This window comes from Vidua chalybeata, chromosome 24 (genome assembly GCF_026979565.1).
Source record: "Vidua chalybeata isolate OUT-0048 chromosome 24, bVidCha1 merged haplotype, whole genome shotgun sequence".
In the NCBI taxonomy this organism is placed as follows: domain Eukaryota; kingdom Metazoa; phylum Chordata; class Aves; order Passeriformes; family Viduidae; genus Vidua; species Vidua chalybeata.
In genome coordinates, this window is record NC_071553.1 from 2836536 (window position 1) to 2862926 (window position 26391).

General features: G+C 46.0%; 1 protein-coding gene and 1 long non-coding RNA gene across 3 annotated transcripts; one reads left to right on the forward strand and one right to left on the reverse strand.

The window, feature by feature from the left end:
* The first annotated feature begins 388 nt into the window (after positions 1-388).
* TSPAN2 (tetraspanin 2) lies at positions 389-25708 on the forward strand. 2 transcript variants are annotated; one of them, XM_053963908.1, is made up of 8 exons: positions 389-1338; positions 3264-3366; positions 16903-17000; positions 17441-17515; positions 18030-18131; positions 19345-19419; positions 20145-20228; positions 21745-25708. In XM_053963908.1, exons 1-8 carry the CDS (start codon positions 1270-1272, stop codon positions 21808-21810), a joined length of 672 nt encoding a protein of 223 aa, XP_053819883.1. In that variant the 5' UTR covers positions 389-1269; the 3' UTR covers positions 21811-25708. The 2 variants fall into 2 exon arrangements, with proteins under 2 accessions (XP_053819883.1, XP_053819884.1); XM_053963909.1 differs by lacking the exon at positions 21745-25708 and adding an exon at positions 20458-20478.
* LOC128799463 (uncharacterized) lies at positions 19527-25938 on the reverse strand. Its single transcript, XR_008434731.1, has 3 exons — positions 25786-25938; positions 20284-20453; positions 19527-19653 (listed from the first exon to the last, which is right to left on the reverse strand). It is a non-coding gene; the product is annotated as an uncharacterized LOC128799463 (long non-coding RNA).
* Positions 25939-26391: the final 453 nt, after the last annotated feature.

Consider the following 26391-nt stretch of genomic DNA (forward strand, 5'->3'; position numbering starts at 1 on the left):
CTAAAAAAAACTATTTATTTTTGTTGCCATCACAATCCAAGGCAAAACCACTCTCTCGTTTTACCTCTGCTTCAAATGTATCAGAGGATAATGAAGACTTTTGCTACTGTTTGATGCATTTCATTCTCTTGAAGTTATTTTGATTATTCAAATGCATTCATGCTTTTGTTATTTTAGAAGGAATACATTGGACCTGGTAGGTCAACACCATATAACAGAGCATCACGGAAGCAAATAAAGGGAAATGTGGGGTTTTACACTGAGTTATAAGGTAGGTTCAATGTTTCTTTAAAAAAAAAAAAACCAAACAACTAAACCAATAAAGTGTATTTCATTGCAATTCATTGCAAATGGAATAAGATATTCTTAATTAAACTCTGTCATTGCAATTAAAATAAACTGTTTGGGATTATTTTTCCAAAATATGGCCAGGCTTTAACACAGCTGAAAATGAAGAGCAAAGTGAGTGAAAAAGGAAACCACCTCCAACATCCTTTGGTATTATTGCGTCATTAGATGAGTGTAATTTGAAATAACAACACCAAACATCTTTTCCCACACATTTTTGCATGGTTTCCATACACACCTCAGGGAAAATTTATTCAAAACCTGAAAATAATCTGAATAGCTATAACTCTACAGTTATGACTAGAGCACAAACGAAAATAAATAGGAAATAAGGGTTTTATTTGTTAAATAAGGAGAGGAAACGTTTAACGTAGAAACCCCACTTTTCCAGAGGCACAACCTTACCTCGTGCTCCGTCTCAAAGCCCCACAGGCGACTTTGGACTCAGAGATCCTGGAGACCTCGAAGGAGCAGCTGAAAAAAACCCTTCAAGATTCTGACCGCAGAGTCAGCATTTTGGGTCAAATTAGAGAACAAATAAATGACTGGAAAATGAACTTGAGGGGCTCTTAGCTATGGCTATGAACCAGGACAAGTTTAACGACATCACATTCTTGATCCTGCCTGTAATTTTGTGGGCAGCATCTGCAAGATCTGAGCGTCTTTCAGAGACGCGCGGGACGCCGAGAGGGATTTCACGGAGCGCACGGAGCCAACGCGGTGCCCGGCCCCGCCTGTGCCCCGCCCGGGCAGCTGCGGCCGCGGGAACCCCCGGGCACGGCGCCGGGCACAAAGTCCGCCCCGGGGCGGGCCCAGGTCGGCGGATCCGCCCGGGCCCCGCCCGGCCCCGCACCTGCCCCCGGGGCCGCCCCGCCGGAGTCGGGCCGAGGCGCCGCGGGAGCTGCTGCCGGAGCGCCCGCCATGGGCGTGGGCTATGGGGGGATGCGCTGCATCAAGATCCTGCTCTTCATCTTCAACCTGACCTTCTGGGTGAGCGCCGCGCCGGGCGGAGCGGGGCCGGGCACCTGCTGCGGGTGCGGGGGCCGAGGGTCGGGCGGGTGGCACGGGCGCGGCTCCCTCCGGGCAGCCCTGCGGGATCGGCTGCCCGAGCTGAGGCTGCGGGAGCGCCCGGGCAGCGCTCCCGGCTTCTGCTCGCTCCTAGGGAGATGCAGCTCTGCCTGGGAAAGCACCGGCTCGGTGTAAGATGACATTGCTGAGCAGAGACAGCATCTGCCTAAACGGATCATTTAAAGTAGCGATCATTTCCCCGGCAACCACGCGGCTGCAGGAGGAGGCTGGCAGAGGTTCCCCCAGTACAGTGTAGTGAGCAGAACATTTCACAGCATCACAGTGCTTTATACTAATGTCATTTCAAATAGGGAGCAAACAGCTGCTACAAGATCATCCTAAGACAAAGTCCTCGCATCACCCCGAGAGATTTAGGGAATGCTGTGTCCATTCTCCCCTCATTGCACCTTTTCAATAGTCTCACAGTTCCATGCTGCTGAATTCACGCTTTCTCTTCTCTCACTTTCCCTCATGCTCTGTTCTCCCTTCAGCTTTCCAGAAAACAATCAGCAATGTTATCTTCTTAAATGTCTTTTTCTTTCCTTGTGATTCACTGGGGTCTTTTTAAAAGAAGCCACAAAGTCATCCTGTTCAGCCTCTCTGGACCAAGCAGTTTTGGGCTTTTGTCTTCTTTATGCTTGAAGCACAGTTAAACCAAAGGCTGTTTCCTCGTGGTGACAGCACTGCGTGCTCCGGGGACACAGTGCTGCTGTGCTCGAGCTGGAGGGGCAGTGTGACTGCTGCCCAGCTGCAGCTGCAAGGCAGCAGAAGGACAAAGCTTTGTGTTATTTGTTTCTCAAAAGTGACAAGTACTGTGTTTTGTTATCTGCCTTTTCGCTGAGATGGAAGGACCCATCTCCTCAGCTGTCTGGGACATTCATCCCAAACTGCCAGGGGCACTCCACAGCCTGGAGAGGCCCTGGCAGCCCAAGGTTGCCAACGGGGAGGTCCCCGTGCTGTGACAGGGTGGCAGGTGACCCTCACCCTCTGCTAGGACACATCTGTGAGGAAAGCCGTGGTCCCGAGCTCTCCAGCTGTACAATTGCCGGCTCTCTTGGCTTGTGGAGCTCTGCCAATGGATCAAGTGCCAGGGAATGCAGGACAGGTTAGGGGAGCACCGTGCCCAGCTGGCACCCACATGGGAAGCAGCAGGTGTTTGTGAGCCTTGTCCAGGTTGTGCAGGTGCCACAGGCTGAGGCTCTGGGCCTGGACAGCAGCAGGACACTGTGCCTGCTCCTGAGGGATGCTGGAGCTGCCTGCAGGGCACACAGCTCTGCTCCTGAGGGATGCTGGAGTTCTCTGCCAGGTCACACAGCACTGCCTGGCAGGCTGATGATCTGTCTGGCACGTGGTGAGGCTGAAACCTCTGACTGTAGATCTTTCCCCTCAAACAACATGCTGTGACACTCCTTTGTGACCTGGTCTTGTTCACATTAAAGGGAATTTTTTCCTTGCACTTGATAGCTTCTATCACTGGTTTGTAATTTCTGTGATCCAAGATATCTACCCAGTAACAATCCTTGTACCTCCTAGTTTTGGTGGGGGTCCCCTGCCCCCCTCCATTTCTCATGACAATTCAGGCCCAGTTTTGATAATTAAATGACTGACAAGCTTTGAGAGTCACTAGTAAGTTCAGAAGCACCACTACACTGAAGAGCTGAAAGAAAGAAGTACCTTGCACTGTAACAGGAATTTGTTGTTATCAGACCCTGGCAAGTGCTGCATGAATCTTCTGACAGTGCAATTCTGAGCTGTGGGATTTCAAGAAAGCACAAGGTGCCAAGACACTGCTGTGACGCTCTGCAGCGTTTGTCACTGCAGCCCTGACTGCTCTGTTTGTGTTGCAGCTGGCAGGACTGGCTGTCATTGCCTTCGGGCTGTGGCTGCGGTTTGGTGGGCCCATGGCAGAGTTTGCTACAGACAAAAAGTCCCCGGAACTTTTCTTCATGGGTAAGTTACAATGCTGGGAGGGCGGCAGCCTCCAGCCTTGGTTGCATCCTGGGGCAGGTGACACACCTTGGTCAACAATTTCTGGGCTGACCTACACAAAACTGGACATTGTGGTGCTGTGTGCCATGTGTGTGATGGCTTTTGACCTTTCTCTGCTTGACATCCACTTCCTTAGACCTAACTAATCTCCTGGATTTGATCCAGTCCCCACATATCCTAAGTGAATTGTGCTAATACTCTCAGAATAGAAGGTGAGACAGGTCAGAGACTTGTGGGGATCACCAATATATCCCTCCAGAGTTTTCTGTGCAGCTGCCAGCCAACAAAACAAGTGTCTTTTCAGAATGTTCCCAGAACCAGGACAGCAGCAAAATTCTGCTCAGCACTTCTCCCTGTGGAGGCCTCAGTGAGACCAAAGTGCCAAAGCAAATCCTTCCACAGCTAAAAAGTGATACTACCTGGTGTTCAGTCATCTCAGGAGCTGTTTGTCCAACCTGGGCAGGAATCAGCTAATTCCTGTGCCCATAGAACTGGGATTAGTCACATCTAATTTTAGCATTTAAGATAACTTTTTTCTCCCTGGGATTTCCATATGGGTTTTTGGGACTTGTGCTTCATATTTATAGATACCCTTAAATAGCAGCTGTCTGGGACTGCCAGCAACTGCAGCTCTCTGTCCCTGGCAACTGTAACACACCCTTACACCAGAAAAGTTGGACTTTTTTCTGTTTAATACATCACCCCTAGAGATGGACCCAATAAAATCCCATTGGTGCCAACATTTTTTGCCATCTACAAATGCCAAGTGTGAGTGAATACCGGGTCCTACCCTGGACATCAAGGCACTCTGACAGGATGGAAGGACTGGGAGTTGACCAGAGGGGTCCTCCAGCAGTTACCTGTCACTCCAAGATTGTGCAGTTACCTTAAATACCCCAATGCTCTCAGTGGAGGCTTTGACTGAGATCCACCACAGCCCCAGGCCCAGGTTTGTTTAACATCTGCAGCCAGGCTAGAGGCACAGAACTGGCTGTGCAGCCGTGGGAATAGATGGGAGAGAATGTTATTTCCAGCAATGTTCCCCTGTGATTTTGTGAAGCTGAATAAAACCATTCAGATGAAAACATTGTTTGGGACCTGAGGGTTATTGTAAAACACATTGCAGCACCTCCACTGACACAGAGAGCCAGGAAGTATGATTTACTTTTTCTCTTACATCTGAACTGCTATGACAGTAGCACATTGGACCAACTTCATATCCAGTTCCAGTTTATACCTGCTGAATTCCCTGTGCTGTGGATTGGAATGCTTCCCTGCCTGATCCACTTGTGTTTGTCCCAGGAGAACAAACAAGACAAAAGGATGTTCTGGCTTTCAAAATCAAGTGCTGCTGGTTTGTTGGAAGGCAGAAAGTGCTACGTCCTGTGCTGTGAATAAGCACCACAACTCCAGAACAGCCTAGAACACACGGTGTAAACAAGATATTCTTTGGTGCATGTGTATTTAAGTCTCCAAAAGATGTAGTCTGCTTCTGCCCTGAATAGAAATTACAAAAGTTGTTCAAAGTTGTTAATTTTGGGAAGTCCTGAGGAATGTTCTTGTAAAAGTTTCATCAGACACCATGACATTCAGCTTTTGGGCTGCCACAGGTATTTATAGAGCTGCCTGTTGAAATATGTAACTGTGAGAGGAAGTGCTAAGGAACAGGGCACAGAGATGTTCAGAATTCTTTTAAACTTTCACTTTGGACTGAATTCTAAAGCAAAGCTTTTGTCCTTTTTTTGTAAACGGCACTGATCAGAGCATTCCTGTGAAAGAAAACCAAAGAGTTTTCTGCTGCCCTCCATCCCTCATTACAAGCCCTGCTAAATGCTGTTGTGACTCCTGAGCATCTGATGGCACAGCTGAGGCTGTGCTGAGAACAGTCTGGGAGCAAGGCCATGGTAAAAGGACAGGGAGAAATTCAGTTACAGTGGGGTTTGCAGCAGACAAAGCTGCATTTGAAGGTCATGCTGAAGAGCTTTCCTTCTCGAGGAGATTTCAGCTCGGAGTCCCCCTTGGCAGTTGTGTATTGGGCCTTTCTCAGAGTCTCTGGGACTGTTGTTTATTTGGCTCTGTGTGTTTGCTCTCTAACATGCCTTCTGGGTGGCAGCCAGGGTTTTGCATAGGAATTCTTAATATGGAACACTGTACAGCACAGCAGGAGCAGCTGCCCTGAGGGCTGAAAGAGAAAGCAGATCAGCAGTATGACTTAAAATATCAGCATATAGCTATACATCAAAAAATAATATCTTTATCTCAGTTCCACTGACGGCTTTTGTGGCTCCTTGTGATAACCCAAGGCCCTGTGATCACATCAGCTTTGTGTCAGTGCTTGGAACAACCGTGCAGGTGCATTTGGAGTTTGCCTTGTAGGCTGAAACACTCCAGAATCACCATCTTCTGAAAACAGTTAATTTTCTTTCTTCTAAAGGGCAGTACATTCTGCTCTTTCTGTACCTGGATTGAGCTGCCAGCCGAATCTAACCAGCTTCTCTCTTCAGCTTCCTTGTGATTGTTTTTTTCCTGGATCTGAAATGTTGGGTTAGTGTAAAATAATTGATAATTCTATCCTTGCATTTTCCATTAGGCCAGAGTGAGTCTCCTTAAATAGCTCTGTTCTTTACCAGCAGCCCAGCTGTCTTTTCTGCCCCTGGAATAGTTCAGGCCATGACTTGGCAACCAGGCCTGTTCATCTTTTCCAGCCACTGAGATGTTTTTGTTGGTTGGGGAACAGCTTACAGGCAGCAGTGCTGTGGGCAAGCACATATGTGTTCCTCGCTTTCTGTTGCTTGTGGTTTTGTGTTTGGTGACCCATATTCCCCACTGCAGTTTGCAGTGAAAAACCTACAACAGAAAAGGCTGGAATTGGAACACTTTGACCCACGCAGCCTCCAACCATTTTACCAGACATATCTTACACTGAAGCAGGCTCCTAAAATTGGACATCCTCTCTCTGCAGCTCCCCAGCTTTTGGAGTTCCCTCTACCGTGGGATATATTTTTATGTTACTCCATCTCACAGTACAGTTTTTGTGCCTGTGCTTCAAGTGATGAAGCAAAACTGTGGCTTCCCTGTTCAGCTGCTGTTCAGCTCTGGTAGAGTTCATAGATCCCTCTCTTAGCTGCACTTGAGAGAGAAAAAAATGAAAGAAAAAAGGATAATTTCAGCAAAGGTCCATAGCTGGCAGATACCTTTTTATCTGAGTTCTCTGATTTGATCAGTGACACTGCACTGATCAAATGGAGGAAAGATCTGGGGAATTAAGGAAATTCTCTTGGATTTCTCATCCTTATGGAGACTCCTGTACCAAGACTGGGAATTTTTTTACTGGGCATGAAGGCCTGCAACAGTCAGAAGGAAGTAAGATGCTTGTGGGAAGCCAGGGGGTCAGCATTGCTGTCTCACAATTAATTGGTCCTTAATTAATTCCTTGTAGTACTGCTGTTCTTAATGTTAAGAATAACTGAAGCACAGTAGTACAGACGAAGTGCTGCTGCGTGCAAGTAGAGCACTTGTGCAGCAAAAACTGATGTGGGGACTTCTTAAGGATCAGTTCCAGATCCCCATTCTTCCATCTCTGCTTTTGGTGGGCTAAGGGCAACAAGCAGGACAAACTCTATTCCTCAGAAATGAAGTGCAGAGGGTCCCATCCCTGCCAGCACCAATAAAAGTCAAGTGTGTGTACTCAACGAACCCCCTCAGGAATGGTAACAAAACCTGATGAATGCAAACAAATCAGTCTGGGTGGCTCTTTCTCAGCCCTGAAATGTTGCTTCTCCTGCACAGCCAGAGCTCACAACCCTCCTATGCTCTGTTCTGTTCTCTTTCTTTCAGTCCCATGATTCAGTCTGTGGTCCAGGCATCCATCAGGGCCAAAACAGCTGTGGACAAAAGTTTTAGGGTGACTGTGGCTTTTTCTTGGGGTCAGTGAGAGCAGGAGTGATGCTGCTGGCTTTGAAAGGTACGTGGATGGAGCGTGCCTTAGGATATGAAGTCATGTCTGGAGCTGAAGGATATTAGCAGTTTTTCTCCATAGCAGTGGATGCCCATACAAACAGGAGTTGGCTGGAGTTCCATCCATGTGAACTGCAGTTCTCTGCTCCTGTGCCTCTCTTTGTTCAAGTTCTATTCATGTATTTTGGAGTCAAGCACTATACCCTTAGTCAACAGGATTTTCTCTGCTTAATCCACCACCTCTCAAACTCTACTAGCCTTTAAAATGAGAACTATTGGCAAAGCAGCCACTCTGTAGAGATGAGCAACCACAAGAAGAGCATTAAATGATCCTGCCATCATGTGTTGGAGAGGCTTTTAGTCTGTACTTAAGACCTAAGCAATGAAATTTCTTTCTTCCTATCATCTTGTGTGCAGCTCTCCTTTTCTGCCGCCCAGGAAGGGTGGTTTAGAAAAGGCTGATAGTGGCCCTGAGTGGAAAACGGAAGCTGCTGCACTGGAAATTGGCTTTAAAAATATGAAACCACCACTACCACCCCCTGAGAAAACCTTACTCAAAATGGAAGTTGTTCTAAAGTCCTCAGTCTCTGTTGTGGATCACAGAACCTTGCAGCAGTTCCTAAGAGTTAGTATTCCCCCTGGCAGAATAAAGGGAAGAATAAAGGCAATTCTGACCAAACAAGCTAATTTAGCCTAATGTGACAATCTCTCCATCTGCCTCAGAGTGATTGCTGTATATTTGCAAGATGCTGAGGTTCAGGAGGCTTTTTTTTCTTTAATCACTTAAGCATGATAATGCACTTTAGGCTTTTTGCCTATTAAATTGTCCTCCTGGGTGGCTTCTCCCACCCTCCTCTCCCTGCTGTAGCTGTGTAAAAGTCAGCCAGTCCCACCCCACAGCAGCAGCCGAACCCACAGTTACCCCATTTCCTTCTCCTCGAGGCAGCTGGAAGCCACCCTGGTTCCTGCTCACTGGTGGCACTGCTGTGACTGCTGAGCCCTGCCAGCACCGAGTGCCCGGGGTGCCCTGAGGCCCCTCGGGGAGCACCCAGGCTCCAGGATCCCTGTTCTGGTCAGGCTGCCCAGCCCAGCCCAGAGCTCACCACAGCAACACTGGGAGCTCTCTAGAAAGAGCCACCTGCAGGAGCTGACGGGGGATAAACCTGCCGCTGGTCCTACGGGAAGGAAAAGGGCATCAAGGTACTTCCCATCCCTGGATGCCCCCAGGATGTGGCTGGTTACATTAATGTACAACCTCAGAGGGTGCTGAGGCCCTGGCACAGGGTGCCCAGAGCAGCTGTGGCTGCCCCTGGATCCCTGGAAGTGTCCAAGGCCAGGCTGGACGGGGCTTGGAGCAGCCTGGGACAGTGGAAGGTGTCCCATGACAGGGGGCTGGGACTACATCATCTTTAAGGACCCTTCTAACACAAACCATTCCATGATTCCATGATTCCTCTTACTGAAGCAGCATCCCACACTCCAGGGTTGCTCAGGCTCCTTTTTCACACAGAGTCTCTTTAAGAGAGTTCTACATACTCTGAAGCAGTTTCTACATAACAAGCAAACCAGTATAACCCATTACAAATCCTGTGAGGGAAATGTCCTGTGCTGTGGTTCACTCTGACAGAGCTGTAAATACATTTGGACTGTCCACTTTGAAGCATTGAGAGGAAAGTGTTTTGTCTGCTGGAAAAAAAAAACCAAACCAGCAACCAAAAAGCCCTCAGGCTCCTTTTTGGGGCTTGTCAGTTCAAAAACATCTTCAGGAGGGTTTGGATTGAGCTGGCTCATGCACACACAGGATTATCCAGTGTCCTAATCTAGAGAGGATTGCAGAGAATCACGAGAGGATTTCAGAATACCAAATGACCGAGTACTCCAAAGGCAGAAGAAAGTAGTACTCCGAGTACTCCAAAGGCAGTATCAACAAAGTGATGCAAGTGGTAACAGATAATGTAAGCAGTACAAACACTGACAGACTTTAAATTAGCTACAACCACACATGAACATGATCTTAGACTCACTATCAATTGCTCCTGACAACAAAGTGCTTTGCTTACTGCAGCCAAACAGGCATATACATGTCAGGAAATATGAAGAAAGGAATTGGGAATCCAGCTGAAAAGTCTTAATGTCATTGTGTACATTTCCAGTGCATTCAGTGTCCTGAATGCTCTATCTAGTCAAAATGGGTGCAACAAAACTAGAAAAAGTACCAAGACATTTGACCATGTGCTTCTGACTACGGCGTGCACTTTGAACAGCTCCCAAGTGAGGAAGTTTTCCCACACTATTCACATCATTACATGTGAATCCTTTGCCATGGGGGTCTGTGAAGTTCAGCCATGGTAGGACAGCTCCAGCTGGCACAGGTGTGCTGGTGACACCTGAGTTCAGAGCAGTCTGTGGGGGTGGCAGGCACTGACAGAGCCTTTGGGAACAGCTTTGGGAACAGTGCCTCGAGTGAATCTGGGCCATAATTATTTAGGGTTCTGGGATGCACATGAGCAAGATATGTAGCAAGGGCTGGTGTTCTGTGGGAAAGGGAGGAACTGGACTGGGATGTTACATTACAGTGAGGCTGCTTTTAAGTTGAAATTCAGGACTTGTGCATCAGCAGTAGCCTCCAAACTGCCGGTGCCTGTAATGCTTTTGTGGTTCCAGGAAGATTAACCACGAAATCTCTGCTGAATTCACACCAGACACTTAATCAGATATATCCATTATGCTCAAATTGAGGGTATGTTCCACTTCTCCAGAAATTCATGTCACTTTAGAGGCCTCTGCAGCTTTTCTCCAGTTCTGTAAATGTATTTTATAAATAAATATACAACGGAAATTTCTAGTAACAAGCCTGTTTCAGGAGCTGAGTTTGGTGCCACACACACAACTGTCCCTGTCTGGACGTTTTTTTTTTCCAACTCCTACGTGTGTTTCTCATATTTTCCAGGAGTGTGTCTGTGCTAGAAGTTCCTTGGTGCTCTCCTAAGGGCTGGAGAGCCTCAGTCCTTCCATGGAGGAGGACATCTGCCTCCTGGGCTGCAAGGAACACACAACCCCAGGAAAATCCCTTCAAGCCCTGTCTGGGTCCCGGGCTCTGCCATTGCTGCTGCTGGGTCCCTCACCCCCAGAACAGAGCTGCTTGTTCTCTCTGTGGAGTAGGAACAGTTGGGGGTTTGTTCAGTGTTATTTACTCAGCCCAAAAGAGAGGAAAAAAAAGGAGAATTATTTCAAATGGAAAGTGCCCATAGCAGCCAGGTAAACAAGAAACCCATGTGAAATAAAGCCAGACAGAGACAGGGTGTGTTTGTCTGCTCCTGCTCTTTGGCAGGGATTTGTGCCTCAAACCTTCAGTAAGACTTGGGGGAAAAACAAACAAACAAACAAACAAAAGTAACTGTGGGAGTGGGTTCTCTTCCAGAATCTGAAATTACACCTCTTCCAGCCCAGGCTGATCCTTCTCTCACTCTTGATATACATACAAATATAGTACAGCCACTAGCTATAAAATTCCATCCTTCTATCTGGTCTAAAGGGATGGAATTCTGTAGCATTGCTAATCACAGAGAATTTGTACACTTAGAAATAACACACAGAATCCCTTGATCCTTTTTAAGGTGTTTTTTCAGACTTGCAGATCTCCTGTCTCCAAGTGCAGCCCAAGAAGGGATGTGACCTTATCTCCAGAGGAGACAGTATCTCAGGGAAGGACTGTGTGCCACGAGCACTGAGGCTGATCCTGAGATCTGCTGAGTTGTGGATTTACCATTCTTCACTACTGGGAGCCACAGGATGCTCTGAGACTGCCAGATAACATTTTAATTCCCTTTGTAATGCAAAGCAGAGTCTGCTAGAAAATGGGAATCCCTCCTGTTGGAATTTTCACAGGGAATGGCCCCATTTGACATTTTCCTTTCAGGAAAGAATGATTTTCCCCGTGGGATGAATCAAAAACTCAAATATACAGAAAAGCTGCTGCTTTATGGCTTTCCAAATTTGTTTTTGCAAAGTAAAACAATGGCAGAAGAAGGGGATTCCCCTCTTCCCCTCTTACACTCACTACATTACAGCCAGGAGGGAAATCAATTTTTTATCAGGTGTTCTCTCACTTGACTCACTGCTAAAAGGAGAAGTCTTCATTTCTCTTCACATCTATAAAAAAACTGGGCGGGGAGGAGGGGGGTCAGCACAGCAAAACAAACCACACCCCAAAACCTCAATATTTCCTCACAAAAAAAAAAAAAAAAAAGAAGAAAAGAAAATAAAAGAAGAAAAGAAAAGAAAAGAAAAGAAAAGAAAAGAAAGAAAAGAGAAAAGAAAAGAAAAGAAAAGAAAAGAAAAGAAAGAAAAGAAAAGAAAAGAAAAGAGTTAAGAGAATAGGCTCTGTTCAAAAATCCCCAGTCCTATGACACGTTGTTTTTCATCCTTTTGTGGTTATAAAGAAGCCACTATTTGCTCCAGAACCCCCTCAGTAATCAGTGCACTGGCTGTGTCTGCCTAAATCAACTAATTTTCTGTCAGATTTACACATGGATTTTTAATCTTTAGAATGTACCTCTTCATCCCTTTGCATTCAGGGGCTGAGAGTGACCTGTTTGTGGGTCCTAAATGCAGGTGGAATAAATATTCCAAGAGTGGGCAATTACAGATGGCAGAGCTCTGACTCTGGGGCCAGTTTGGCCCTCCTCGATGCCACGGCAGAGTTCCTGCTCTCTGCATTCCCTGCTCTCAATTTAGGTGCCAGCCCTCTCTCCTTTTCGTGAGCACACACAGACCAAAGAGCAGAATTGCAGGAGATGAACAGAGGCAACAAGAGGTGAGAGGAAAAAATTCACAAAGGCCACAAACCTTTGCTTCCTTTCCACCTTGTGCTTTTTTCCTCCTGCTGCACAAAAAGCTGCAGCTGGACACTCTTCTCATCATTTTCCACTCACCAAAACAAGTTCTCTACCCTGACCTGACTCACACAATTCTTTTCGCCATGTTGAGCTTTGTGGTGAATTTTCTGTGTCAGTTTGTAGCTTTCAAACCTGTTCCATTTTGTGGCTATAAACTGACTTTTTTTTTTTTGTTTCCCTGCTGTGCTGTAGATGCCAAGTTGGAGGCCATGCCAAGGCTTTGTACTTTACAATGGAAGTGCTGATGAATAGAAGCTGATTAAGGCTTTCCATCCTGCTTTTTAGGAAGGAATGGGTTTTAGTGAAGCTGAGGTACTTCTGACACTGGATACTATTGAAGGAAAGGTGTGATATTAACCACCAAATGTCTGGATTTGCACTGCTGGCCCTGACAGCTCTCATTGCTTCATGGCTCTAGGCAGGGCTGGGATTCCAAGGGCTGTGTGCCAGACATTGCCACCCTTTGCTTTTTTTTCTCTCTGGAGAGTCTCACTTTAAATTTAGGTCTGTTCTTATCAAGAATTTGAGGTGAACATGAGGTGAACGTTGCTATGTACAGCCCACTAGGAAAAGAAACACCAGATCCTTCTTACATACTTACACCATCCAAGATATTTCTGCATCTACAGCTTTGATATTGTTACAAACCGATTTAAACACAGAAGAGCAAGGAAAATTAAGTCTGTGAATAAAACGGATCAAACCCAGAAATGTTCCAAATGTGATGCAAATGTTCCAAATCTACCTTATCTACTAAGGAACATTATTAAAACCAAATGAGGTTAGATGTTGGTGCCAAAAAAATGATATATTTTATTTAATAGTAAAATAGGCAAAGAGAAAGAAAGAGAAAAGAAAGAAACAGAAAACAAAAAGGCAGGGGGTGGTGCGGCCACGGAGAGAGTGGCAGGGTGTCAGAGTCCAGGACACCCCTCTGGCTGCCCTGGCTGTCTCCAGACCCTGGCAGGGGGCTCGGGGACCTTGGCAAGAAGTCAAAACCACCTGTGGCTTCCATTCTAGCCCGTGGGAGAGGCTGCCAACTCTGTATGAGGAATTACAAGCCAAAAGGGTTTGAGTAGTGTGATAGGTGAATTGACACAGGGTGGAAAAGTAGAATTTTGGGGTTTTTAGAATGTGATTCAGGGGTACAAGATGGAGGAATCTGGGCGTGTCCTAGCCTTCTTTCCCTTCTTCTTGTCCTCCATGTCTCGGTGTGATGGTGACACTTTTCTGTTGGTTTAGGATAGGGACACACTGTCCAACATCGATGTTAGATATTGGTACAGGAACTGTAAACATGGTACACGTAATTTTTAGTATATAATGTGAGAGACACCTGGGACTCAGTAGATACTGCTGTGGCTTCTGTACCAGGCGGACCTCGGTGGGTCAGAGAGAGAAAGTTTTAGATAAAAAAAAATAAACAACCTTGAAAACTCGACTTCACACATTCCAGACCTCTTCTTCAGCTGCCAGGCTAGGGGAAAAAGGACTTTCACACTGTTGGGGTCTCGCCAGCTGACCCCAACAGCAGGGGTTAGGCAGAAGCATATCACCCACCCGAGGGTCCCAACGATGTCTCCCCTCCACCTGCTACTCTGAGTGGTGAGCGTCCTCTGCTGCCACAAAGTCTAGAGTTAGTGCATTAATAAATGTCTCGGGCTGGTGGGAATGCCCCCGTGCCCCCTGAGGGGGGCCAGGTTTGCCACTGTCCCTCGCAAGGCTCTGGATCTGTCGCATCATGTGCAGGGTCTGGGGACCCCTCTGGGGGGCCATACTCTGCTGTCCAGGCTTTTCCCGGGCTGCAGGGCGCACAGCTGGGCTCCTGTGCCCAGCGGGGGATGGCTGCTCACTGCCTCTGACCAGAGGGGTTTTTGCACCGCACACTAAAACCTCTCCTCCTCTGGCCCTTTGGTGCGAGGAGGAGATAGCCGCTGATAGCCCCGGGGCTGCGGTCTCCGCCGCGAAGGTGCTGGGCTGGATCCCTCTGTGAATGTATCCCCAGAGTTGAGCTGAGCCACTCTGTCTTATCTCGAGTAATGAGCAGGGCCTTAGTCAGGATGTGGTGGTGTTCTCTGCAGCTTTTATAATACAGTTTTGCTACAATAGGCAAAAGTCCTTCCTGAAGATGTTTAAGCCATAAATTATAACATTTCCATCTCTGACAGACATCCTTCCTGGAAGTCATCTTCCACTGAGCATCCCTGGATGTGGGTGCTGGGAAACCTCTCAGTGCAAGCTGAGAAGTAATTTGGCCCCTTTGAATTTTTTTCAAGCTACTCTTCATGTGTCTCATGGAATATTCACAATTGGAAGGGATCCACAAGGATCAATGAGGCCAAGTCCTGGCCTCAGGACAACCCCAAAATCACAAGTTTCATTTCTGTGTGAAAGATTACATGTATGTATATATAGTAGGAAAGTAAAAATATCATTATTTTTGTGGAAATTTTAAGTGTCAACATTATTTTCTATCTAGAAATAGCTGGGTATCAGCGAGCGGTAGTCCCAGGCTGAGAAAGGACAAAGTGGGATGAACTCTCCTGAGCAGAAGATGGAAGAAGGTGGATTTTAACTCTTGGCTGGCTTGCTGTGGGGCTCAGCTTTGTTTAGTGAGTGGTGTGAGTTCTTCCTGTAACACGCCTTAAAAGGGAAGTTCTCATTGAGGTAGTGGTTTAGCTCTGAGTCATGCGAGTGAAATGCTCAGGCTGTTCCTCTGACAAATGCAAATCCAAATTACTGAAAGTGGTTTCACCCCCAGACTCACCGAGCTGTGTCTTTCCTAGCTGCAAATAACAAAAAGAAACGGGAAAAGAGTCCTTTCCTGTCTCCTTACTCCAATGTATCTTTGCTAAATGGCCTGATAAGTACAGGGACAGGAGTAGGGAGTGACACACTGAATACGTCCAGGAAACGTCTTTGTAATTACACTGTGTTTGTTACCATGGAGATCCCAGGAAATGGCAGTGTTGGTGTTTGGCTGGTGAGCACCAGGTTCTGCACCTGAGCGAGGGTTTTTGTCTTTTCCAATTCATCTTCCATCAGGGCTGGTTGACCTTTCTCCCCTGAGCCATAAATATCTTTGTACAGCAGTAAAAAACAGTGCTGTGAATATGTACAAGTACCAGAATGCTGAAGAATGCTCAGTCCCAGGAAGTCACAGGTGGCTGAGTATTAAAAATCCAGAAAACATGGAATAAGAACTGCCAACACAGACAGCAAACAGCATCCCCCAGCACCGTGTATATTACAATTAGTAGGGCAAAGCCATATTACTTGTTTATTGCTATTTATCAGAATGTATCTCTCAGCAGGAACTGGGGCAGAAGGAGGAAGGGAGGGGAGGAGAAGGATCACAATAACTGAGATAGACACAGAAACTGAGGGGTGATGTGGCAGTGAATGGGCAGCAGGCAGGAGTTTGCCTTCCCCGAGCAGGCTGCACCAATGAGGCAGAGCAGCTGGATGGAAGCGCTGCACTCAAACATTGACTGGTTTTACATTTTCCTAGCAATTGCAAACTGTCATCTGTAGGATCTTCTAGTCCAGGTTACACAAGGCCTGCTAACAGCAAACGCCAGCAGCTCTGCTCACCCTGGGTCGGATGTTATAATATGTTTGCACCGGTAACTGAGCACACTAAAGGCTCTCACTGGAAGCTTGGGTAGTCCAGGCTGGGAGCCAGGCTCACTGTGCCCTCTAGTGCACTCTGCCTGCAGCTCCACTGTCCCTCACCAGAAGGACACGAGGAGAAGCAAGATGAAGCTCTTTTCCCCAGCAGTGGCTCAGCATGGCAGATTTCTGCACGTCCTGCACAGGGCAAGGAGTAGAATTACACCAACACGGTACCAGAACCAAGGCACAGCCCCGTGGTTGTGGTCAGGTGGGAGCTGACCCCCACAGGAACCCGAGTGTTGCCCAAGCAAAGATCAAAAATGTACATTCACAAGTGAGGAAAGAAAAACTCTGGTTTCCTTTTGTTCTAGATAAAACCCATACAAAAAATAAAAACAAAACCAAAACACCTGTTTAGCAAGAGTATTTCTAGGTGTCAGGTTACAGCTGGGGTCCTAGATCTGTATGGGGCTATGCTGCCATCTCCCATGTTCCTTTCAGTTCCCCCACTGCAGAACAGTAAAGCACATTTCCAGCCCCAGGTTTCCCAGAAATAAGCCTTCTAGCAAAGCTGGGCTTTTTTTTTGCCTTACATTGTTTATGGCAGAAGTGTAAGGGGGTTCTGGATGGTATGGGGCTTGTTCTTTCTGCACTGAGCTGTCCCTGGGACAGGAAGGTGGAAGTCACAGATTCTTATCACAGATTATTCTCAGTTGGAAGGGATGGACCAACAAGGATCATCCGGTCCAACTCCTAATGCATGGTCCATCCAGGAATCAAACCTGCAAAGTTGTTTTTTTAGCACCATGCTCTAACTGAGCTAATCTCAAATTGTCTTATTTAATTCTCCAAGAATTCTGAAGAAAGTATTGCTTTCCTCCTATGGTCAGAGAACCTTTTCTGTGTAACCAGTTTTGTGAGAGCCAAAGACCTTGTTATAGCTGTAAATGGGTGGGGCTGATGAATAGGTAGCATGTTTTGGGAAGAGAAACCTCCTGAAATTGTTGCCTGGCTCTGATTTCCACAGGACTCTATGTACTGGTGGGAGCAGGGGCCATCATGTCAGCAGTTGGATTTTTCGGGTGCTGTGGAGCAGCACGGGAGTCCCAGTGCTTAATTGGAACTGTGAGTAAAAGATTTCCAGGGCCTGGGCTGTGCAGGGAAACCATCCAAAGCATTCTGTGCTTGGTGTCATTAATGGAACGATCTTTACAGTCCAACACCTGGAAGGTCTTATGTCCTTTTATTGGCTCATCCAGCTTCTCTGGACTCAGCAGCCACCATACTACTGCAGAGCTGGCATACGTGCAGAGATGCCCTTGCTTGTCCCTTGTGATGTATCCTGGAATTACTATCTGATTTTCCTGAAGTTCCCTCTGAGCCACATCTTTGCCATTTTCCCTTTGTTTGAATGTGACAAGGAATCTGCCTTGGCAGCCCTGTGCAGAGCCTCCTCAGGAGCTTTGGTTCAGGGTGGGCTGTTGACACCTGGGGAGGAGAAGGGGCTGGCTGGCAGCCCCCATGAACAAGCTACACTCATGTGAGATTCTCTCCTTCCTCTGCAGTTCTTTGCTTGCCTGTTGGTGATATTTGCAGGTGAGGTCACTGCTGGAGTATTTGCCTTCATAGGCAAGAAAGTGGTAAGTAGCAAACAGCCTCTGATGTAATAATGGGGTACTTAGGGATTCCAGTGCCCACTGACCTGGCTCTTCCATAGGAAAACTCTCCAGGAGACTTTTCCTTGCAAGACTCTCTGAACATTCTTATCTGGAGACAATGACAGCTTGTGTTATCACAAGTTTGGAATAGGATGAAGTTTTTGTCTCCTCTGTTCAAGAAAAAGTGGGCATGTGGGGGTTCAGCCTTGAAGGAAACATCAAAGGGAGCTGCATGAAAAGAGGGCATTGCCTGGGAGAAGGGCAAACAAATTTCGGCACTGAACTTGCCCAACTCAAGAGTGTTTAACCAAAGCACAGAATAGAGCCTATGAACACTCTGACCCTCTGAATGGCCACAAACCCTCCTGGCTTTTGAGTCACCATACCTGTTTACCAGGCTTTACTTTTTGCTCTGGAGGTTGAGAACACAAGGTGAAAGTCTTGGATCGGGGGTAAGACTGATTTGCAACTCACTTAGAAAGTCTGATTTCTGCAGGCAATACAGGAAGCCCAGAAAATCTACGAAGATGCTTATGAGGACTACATGAAAAACCCAGTGGGGAAGGTCAACAGTACCATCTATCGCTACCATGTGGCTGTGAGTACTCCTCCACCTTAACACCTCCCTCCACTGCTCCACTGTCACACTGCCCATTAGAATCCAGAATTCCTCCCTCTGAGGTATGGCAAAATAGAACTGAATGTACTGAAAATCCAGTCAGAGGCTCACAACCCTGAGAGTTTCCTGAGGGCTCTGCCAGAATTCTAGTTTTTGGATCTCTACATTTGAAAGTGCAGTTAGCCAGGCTTTGAAATTTCTGATGCTTCTGGTCTTTGTGTGCAGAAGAAATGACTGTTATGGCCCTTCTGGATATTGAAATCCACAGATAAATACTCGCAAATGCAGAGAGAGGGAGAAATGTCTGCATCCCTCTGCATTTGTCAGAGAAAACATGATCTGTGTCCCAGGACCTACAGTGTGGTTGAACCAAGTCAGTGAAAGACCAAAAGCACATGTGTGACATAGTTCAGGCCACCCAAAAAGTGAATGCCTGAATCAGAGTTACAACCTATGACTGCTTTAATCCTGTTTGTGTCCATCCTGGATCTACACTGCCTCCCATGGAGAGCAAACCCAAGCTTTGTTGCTCCTTACAGCAATTCCCACGTTCTTTAGAACAAACATTTCACAACCTCAGACCCTTTTGTCCTTCTCCCATAGCTCTTATTTCTGACCCAAAGAGGAATTCCAAGCATTTTGTGGGAGATAGGCAAACAGGAAAAACAAACCCTCTGAAACTCTGATTTATTACTGTCTCCAAACCCAGCACGATGTTGTGTCAGAAATAAAATTCCAGCATTCTCTGATGTAGTTTTTGTGCATTGCTCATAATTCTGTATGTGATACTTGAACTTTCTGCATTCTCCCTTTAACAACTCCTGTTTTCTTGTAAGCCAGGGATCTGCTTTTCCCAAATCCACTTGTTTGCTTTGTTATGAAATACAGTAATAAAAATCCCTTCTGGACATTGTTGTTAATACAAATGTGTCTGTTTGCTGTGGCCTCAGACAATTGAAACTAATTTTTGAGAATTTTGTCCCACGCAGTTGGAACTCTACCAGAAGCAGCAGTTTAAATATAGAGAATAAGGTTATTATTTGATCTGTACAGATTCTTTTTTTTAGTTATTGATTGTCTCACCTTCAGTATGAAAGTATGTCCCTAAACCAGGATAAAATAATAACTGACTTTCAGTATGAAACAGCCTGTGGTTTCCCCCTCTTTGATCCTCCACCTCTCTCTCATTCAGCTCCAGTGCTGTGGTAAAGGTAATGTGGAACAACAAACAGGATTACCCTGTCCAGAGAACATCCAGCTGCCAAAGGCAAGTGTCCTCTGTCCTGCTTGTTCTAATCACTTCTTCATGTCAGTTTTTTAGTAAAATTGGAGACATTCTGTAAGTAAAAGAAAGGAAGTTCTTTTTACCTTGCAAATTCCAGCATGAAATTCCTTATGGAATGGAGAAGAGTGGAGGCAGAATTAAGCTGGAGGTCATATTGCCCTCAGTCATGACACCTGTTTGTGGCATTCCATGGTAGCTGAGACAATATTGCACCATCTGAAAGGAAAAGGGAGAAGGAGGGAACAGAACAGGACCCCAAATTCCCCATGGAGGGTGGATTTTGGCAATCCACCTTAGTCATGCATGGAGCCTCCTGACTAGAAACTTCATTGGTGTTAAGAAAGATATTTCTGTAATTTCTGTCTTTTCTGGAATCTGCTTGTGAGTTCAATGTCAAAATGAAGCAGCAAACCTCCTGATTTAGCATGGCCTGTTATATAAATGAGTTTAAATTTAGGGAGAAAACTGAGTGTAGGAAAATTACTTGTATGTGTCAGCCTCTCCAGGCAAGAGGTACAGATGCCTCCCCAGAAAAGGGAAGATGCTGGGAAAATTGTCCAGCAAAACCCAAGGTTTATATGCAAGAATTAGAATGGGGACTGCACTATATTTTTGCGTCTATCTGTTGCTCAGTGAAAATAGCTGATAGAATTGATTGAAATTTAGATTTCCAGGCATAAAAAATATTTTAATTTTGTTTTTAACAGAACTGCCTGGTTGAAATTCAGAATGTAATTGATACTCAGCTGCGCTTAGTTGGAATTGTTGGAATTGCAATTGCTAGCATCACAGTGAGTAAATCCATGTTCTCCAATCTCTCCTTGAGCCCAGTACCCTGTCCCTTACTCAAAGCTTTGTGGAAGGTATTTTGCAGCAACTGGTGAAATTCCTCAATTCTTCTTGCTTCCAGTGTGTCTTCTCTCTGGGAATTGCCCCCATCAGAGCTGTGTGACTGCTTTTCAAGTTCATTTTGTGTCCTTAGACAGGGTCCAAAGTAATGGTAATCTTCTTTTGTTCTAGGCGTAGGAGAGCAGAGTGCACATGAACCAAACTGAAAAGCAAAAGGCTGTAGCAGCATTTAATGCATTGCAAAACAACTGCAGTCTGACGCTTTAAATCCTTTAGGATACATTCCTTAGTTTGCCATGAGGAATAGAGTACCCACTAGAACTGTGACCAATAGATGTCACCCTGTCCCAAGGATACAGCAGGACCGGCAGGCTGGGGCTCACCAGGCTTTAGCTCAAAGCTTTTTCCAGCACGTCTGTGCCATGACTTCTTTCAGAATCAGACACCAGCACCATGAGGAGCCACAATATTAGTAAAGAAACAGTCCCTTAGCTGCTGGGAAGAGCAGGACGTTCACAGATTTATGTGGACACTGAAAAGCAGCTGAAGAGTTTCTGCTGGTAACAGAAACCATGGTGTGGAAATTAAACAATCCTGGGGTTTGTATGAAACATGAAGGGACTCAAAAATACAGCAGGGGTGGGACAGAGATCAATAACATCATGGACACACCAGAACTGGGATCATGTCCCCTTGGATCCCCACCTCAGACACAGCGAAGGTCCTGAAGTGACCACAACCTCTTCAGCAGCAGAAATGCACGTGCACCTTTTCTGTGCTTGTTTCTGCCACTTGCTGGGCTGTGAGAGATCAGCTGTGCTCGTCCTCAGGGACATGTGTGGGGAGGGGACATGAACCCAGTGCTTAAACTGCCCATCTCCCACCCTTAGCAGTGCAGCCTCAGGAGGCAGCTGCTTTGAAGAACTGACCTGTGGCAAGAAAACAGAACCTCTGGCAACACCCAGTGTTCTCTGCTTTTATCATTCCCTCTAGTGAACAAGTTCCCTGACACGAGTGGGGGTTTAGATTTAATGTATAGTCTGGCTCTTGAGCACAGGAACTATTCAGAGCTCAGCACCAGCTCCGGGGGCTCTGCAATCACCCCCTGCTCTTACTTAAATGTGTGTCATAGTCCATGCAGAAGCATTCTGAAACTCAGAACACTCCTGTGCAATACCAGCATACCACCAATAGTCACAGTTATTATGTGACTTAAATTGATGTTAGTAACATGAATATTTGGGGCAGTTGTGCTTGGCTGGACATTTAGAACAAAGAACAGTGAAACCAGTGTGAGCCCATAAAATCAGTGAAACCTCCTCCATTGCCTGGTGTTTTGGGGTTTGTAGATGGAAGCAGTCACTACTCTGCCATAGGGACCTTCAGATTGTCTGATATGCAAATTGTTTTGTAACTGTTTTGTAAGTGGATCCCTAAATCACATCCCTTCTCTTCTAGATCTTTGGCATGATATTCAGCATGGTTCTGTGCTGTACGATCCGTAACATGAGAGAAATGATCTAAAACTGTCACTGCACAGCTATGCCCCAGGAGTTCCAGACTAAGCTTACAAGAAGTGCTCTTCTACCCAATTTAATAATTGTAATGCATTTTAATCAGTGTTTTAACATACTGAGAGGAAAATATCCCGTTAGGTGATCAGGTGAATTGTATTAGTTACAGTAAAATTGAAGTGAACAAAAAAAGGGGTTTAAAATGTCCTTTTTAATGAAAAAAGAGCAAAGGTGCATCTAAGACTAATTTGATTTTTAATGTTTGTATATGTGCAATTAAGAGTTTACACATGTATAGACTTTGTGTAAGCATATGCATGTGTTTCCTTACAAACACATCTGGATGTGAGCAGGTCCCTGGATGTGCAGTACCTGTCCAGGTAAATATCTGCAGATGGAACATGTTATGTGTGCACATCCCCCAGGGACACAGTGCTCAGAATCCTCTCACACCAAGCCCCTGTTTGCCAAGAATTAGCAGAGGGACAAATGCCATTGTAAAAAGTAAGACCTATGAACCATGTTGTGACTTTATTTTCCAAACCCCAAACAGAGCAGAACTAATAAAATTGTACTTTATTTTAAAAAACAATTAATGCCTAAGGGCCTGCTCCAGGAAACTTGAAGAGTAGACCCACTGACTTCACTGTCATGCAGAGACTAGGTATTTATTTTTTGTAGGACTGGACCCTTCATGCAAATGCAGAAAGCTCTGGGGGAGAAAACACGTCCAAGGAGATCCAGGCTAAAGGAAGAGGGGGAAAGAGGTGGGAAGCTGGCAAGACCAGCAGTCATTTGGGACCAACTGCAGTGCAAAGTGTGCTTAAGCTTCCCAAGCTAGGCTGAGATACACCAAAAAACCCAACTGTGAGTTCAAGGGGCCACTAAAATCCACATTCAGCAGCCCTTTTGTCCCAAAAGCTTCACTGTGGCTACGAACTGGTGCAGGAGTGGAGCCTAGGTCCAGAAAAGCAGCCCCTTTGTCAGATCTCTGGAGAATCTAACTGGCCTGTGGAAGCCAAACAAAGAGCGAAAGCGGTCAGAAAAAGACACACAGCACTTTAAAATCCTCAGTTTCTGCTTCTGTGACTATCACAGCTTCCACGGGGCTCTTACCTCAACCTCTCGCCCCTTTCCTGGGGGCAGAAGGCAAGAAAGAAAGATGGGACATTTTTACAGAGCCATGAAGTTTTCTTACTGGCACCTTTAGATTGCTTGTCAGGTATAAACATTACACTGTGTGCTTGAAATACCTCAGGGCTTGCGTTTACATAGTTTTTTCCTATATTTTAATTTTTCTATTTGTCATATTTATTCATAAGAGAATGTTCCTTTTGAACCAGCCTAGAAAGAAGAAAGGTTGTCCCCAGAAAAATAAGTTATATCAAAAGCTCAGGATCTCTTAATTTTTGGCTTACTCAAGATAATTCACAGTTTCAGAGAACAGCTTTTTGCTAACTATACCCCCTTAGCAGCAGATATCTGGTGATCACCAGTTCAGATTCCTGATGCAGTTGTTCCATACATGCTGGGGAGAAGTTCAGTTAAACTACACATTCCAGTAGACCATTGTCAAAGAAGCCTTGGAATTTACAAGTCACGGGGTCCTTGTTCCACTGAAAAACAGTGGAACAAAACGGGATTTCAGGAAATCTGTGTATTTTAGTGCACATGTCTGTGTGGGATATACCACCCTTTATCTTATTTATTTTTTATCTCTTATTTCCCAAAGAAACTCAAATTCCCATCAGTTTTCTGTCACTTCAGGACTTGGGGTAGTGCTGCTGCTCCAAGTCTCTGGTTTAATTGACACATCCTGCTGTCTTTTACATGGATTTCTCTTTTCCAATCGTCCAACCAGAGCTGTGGCACTGCACTAAGAGCTGGGCACGGCAGGCACTGCTGACTGAGCCATGTCTAGGCTGAGCTTTAGAATGGCAGGGACACATGAAATCACACACCAGAAAAGAGTGAGGCTTGTGTCACTCTGTCACAGGCAATTAGCAATGGATGTTAATTAAAAACAGGGCATGGGACCTCATTCTGCAAGAACCAGCACAGGAAACAGGGCCCTGATCTGCTGCTCGCTCCTAAGACAGGCTCAGCTGGGAGAACAGCAGTGGCAGCAAATCCATGAGGGTCTCAAGCTGAACCTTAGAAATCAGTTTAACACAGCAGCCAGCAAAGCAATGTCCTGGCTCCCAGGTGTACCTGAGACTGTCCCTACAATGGCTGTGCTCTGAAGAGATGATGGGGTAGTGCCCAGCTGGGGTGTGTTGTCCCAAGGTAGTCGTGACAGAAAGAAGAAACTCTTATAGAATGTCATTTTTGCCACTCAGAACAAGCCAGTTTTCCAGGAAAATCAGTAAAAATAGCACCAGAGCCAGTGGTTCAGGTTCCAAGACTGTTGTCCTACAGGGATAGAAATGGATTGCAAATAAAGCAATTTCCTTGTGTTACATTCCCCCTCATAATGACAGTATTCTGTGCATTTTAAACACGTCTACACACTCCTCAAATTCATAGCACCAGAATGTAATGCCAGGACCAGTGTTTATCTTTTTATTTATTATGTCTTGAGTAAGTTGGAAGATGCCCACTCCTGCTTTGAGATGCACTGAATGCCAAGGCAGCTTGCAGAACCTGCTGTTGCTTCCCCAGCCCTCCACTCCCCCAGAAATACAAAACCACCCCAGTGCCTTAGGAAAACGGGAAAAAGTGGTAGAAAAAAACCTTCTGTAAATTCAGACTTGACCCACCCAACTTTCTGCTGAAGTGTTTTGGGTTTGTGATTTGGTTTTTTTCTTCCTCTAAAGAAAGCATTAATTTTCTGAGCAGTCCTGCATAAGCTCTAGGGTTGCAGTTATTTAGGTCTAGGGGATACTTGCACTGCATACCAGGAACAGGACAATACCTGGTACTAGTCTAGTTCTCTAAGTTATTGGTATAAATTAAGCTGGAAATCAAAATGTTATTCATATACTAGTGCCTTTAACAGAATCCAGGGATAAAGGTCTTTGTAGTTTCCTGCTGTTGTGAGGTGCTTAATATAATTGCAGTTTTCTCTGCATCTTAGTAACTGAAGGTATTTTTTCAGAGTTACTGCCACATCAGGCAGCAAAAATACCCATTTATCCTGTCCCTTGCACCTGTGTCAGAGGAAAGTGACAAAAGATCAGATCCCTCCAGGTGATTCAATTTTGAAAGCACATCACACACATTTTCTTGTTCTCCTGTCAGTTTGTTCCACAGCATAAAGATGTAAGTCGTTGAAGCCCTTACTGTGTCTCTAAACATCCTTATTCACATTTCACATTTGTCTAATTTTTCTAAGTTACTGATTTCAGTGGGAGCTTCCTTTTTCACAGGGAAACCTCAGCCAGTTTTGGTACCTCTCAGAAATCACACAGCAGCTGATGAAGCTCAGCCCTCACAATGAAGTCATATTTCACTTGTCTTGATACTGATAGTTTTATAACAAAACACGTTTCATGTGTCTTGAAAAGGAAATTTAGTTGTCTTAAGCCCTCAAATGCTGTATTGTACAGCCTTTGCAGGCTATGGATTAACAGCATCGGATGCTGTTCATAGAAAATGTACATAAATAAAGCTTTTCAATCTTTTTCCTCTCTATTGGTGCTCCAGCCACAAGGTTCTCCAAAACACTAACCACTTCCTGGATAATGTGTATGGTACAGCATAAATTCTGATTTTGGACAGAACTGGCGTTTCGGTTCATGCTGCCAAGTCTGTGGCAGAATTACCTCTTGCTTTGAAAGAAAACAAACTTAACTCTGTGGCTGAAAATAGCTTTCACTTCCCTATGATGTGTTCTGAAGTGGCGTTTTATCGGCTTTGTGTCTTGAATTTGAAACAACTTCCTAATAAAAATAACCTGGAATAAACGACTCCCGGAGAGAACTCGATCCGTGCGGCCAGAGCTCCCCCAGGCCCTGAGGGCACCCCGGGGCTGCCTCCGCCTCACCTGCTGCATCCAGGACAGCGGATGGGCTCCAGGTGACGGAGCAGCTCTCGGCCAGCCAGGCAGGCCGGGCCCCGGACTGGGGACCGGGATTGGGACCGGGATTAGGATCAGAACCAGGAGCAGGAGCAGGAGCAGGACCCGCCGGGATCCAAAGCCGGCACCGCCGGAATTCCCCTCAGGGACCCGCGTGCCGGTGAGGCCCCGCCCACTATGGGCGGGACAGCGGACAATGCTCGCTCCCCATTGGCTGCTCGCGCTGCAGGCGGGGCGGTGCCACAATCTCACAATGGTCTGGGCGGGAAGGGACCTTAAAGCTCTTCCCACTGTCCCAGGCTGCTCCAAGCCCTGTCCAGCCTGGACTTGGACATTTCCAGGGATCCAGGGGCAGCCCCAGCTTCTCTGGGCACCCTGTGCAAGGACCTCAGCACCCTCACAGGGAGGGATGTCTTCCTGATATCCAGTCTAAACCTACTGTCTGTGTGAAGCCATTCCCCCTTGTAGTCTTACTTCTGGTACTGGAAGGCTACAATGAGGTCACCCCGAAGTTTCTCTTCTCCAGTTCTCCAGACTGGACAATTCCAATTTCCTAGCCTTTCCTCCCAGCAG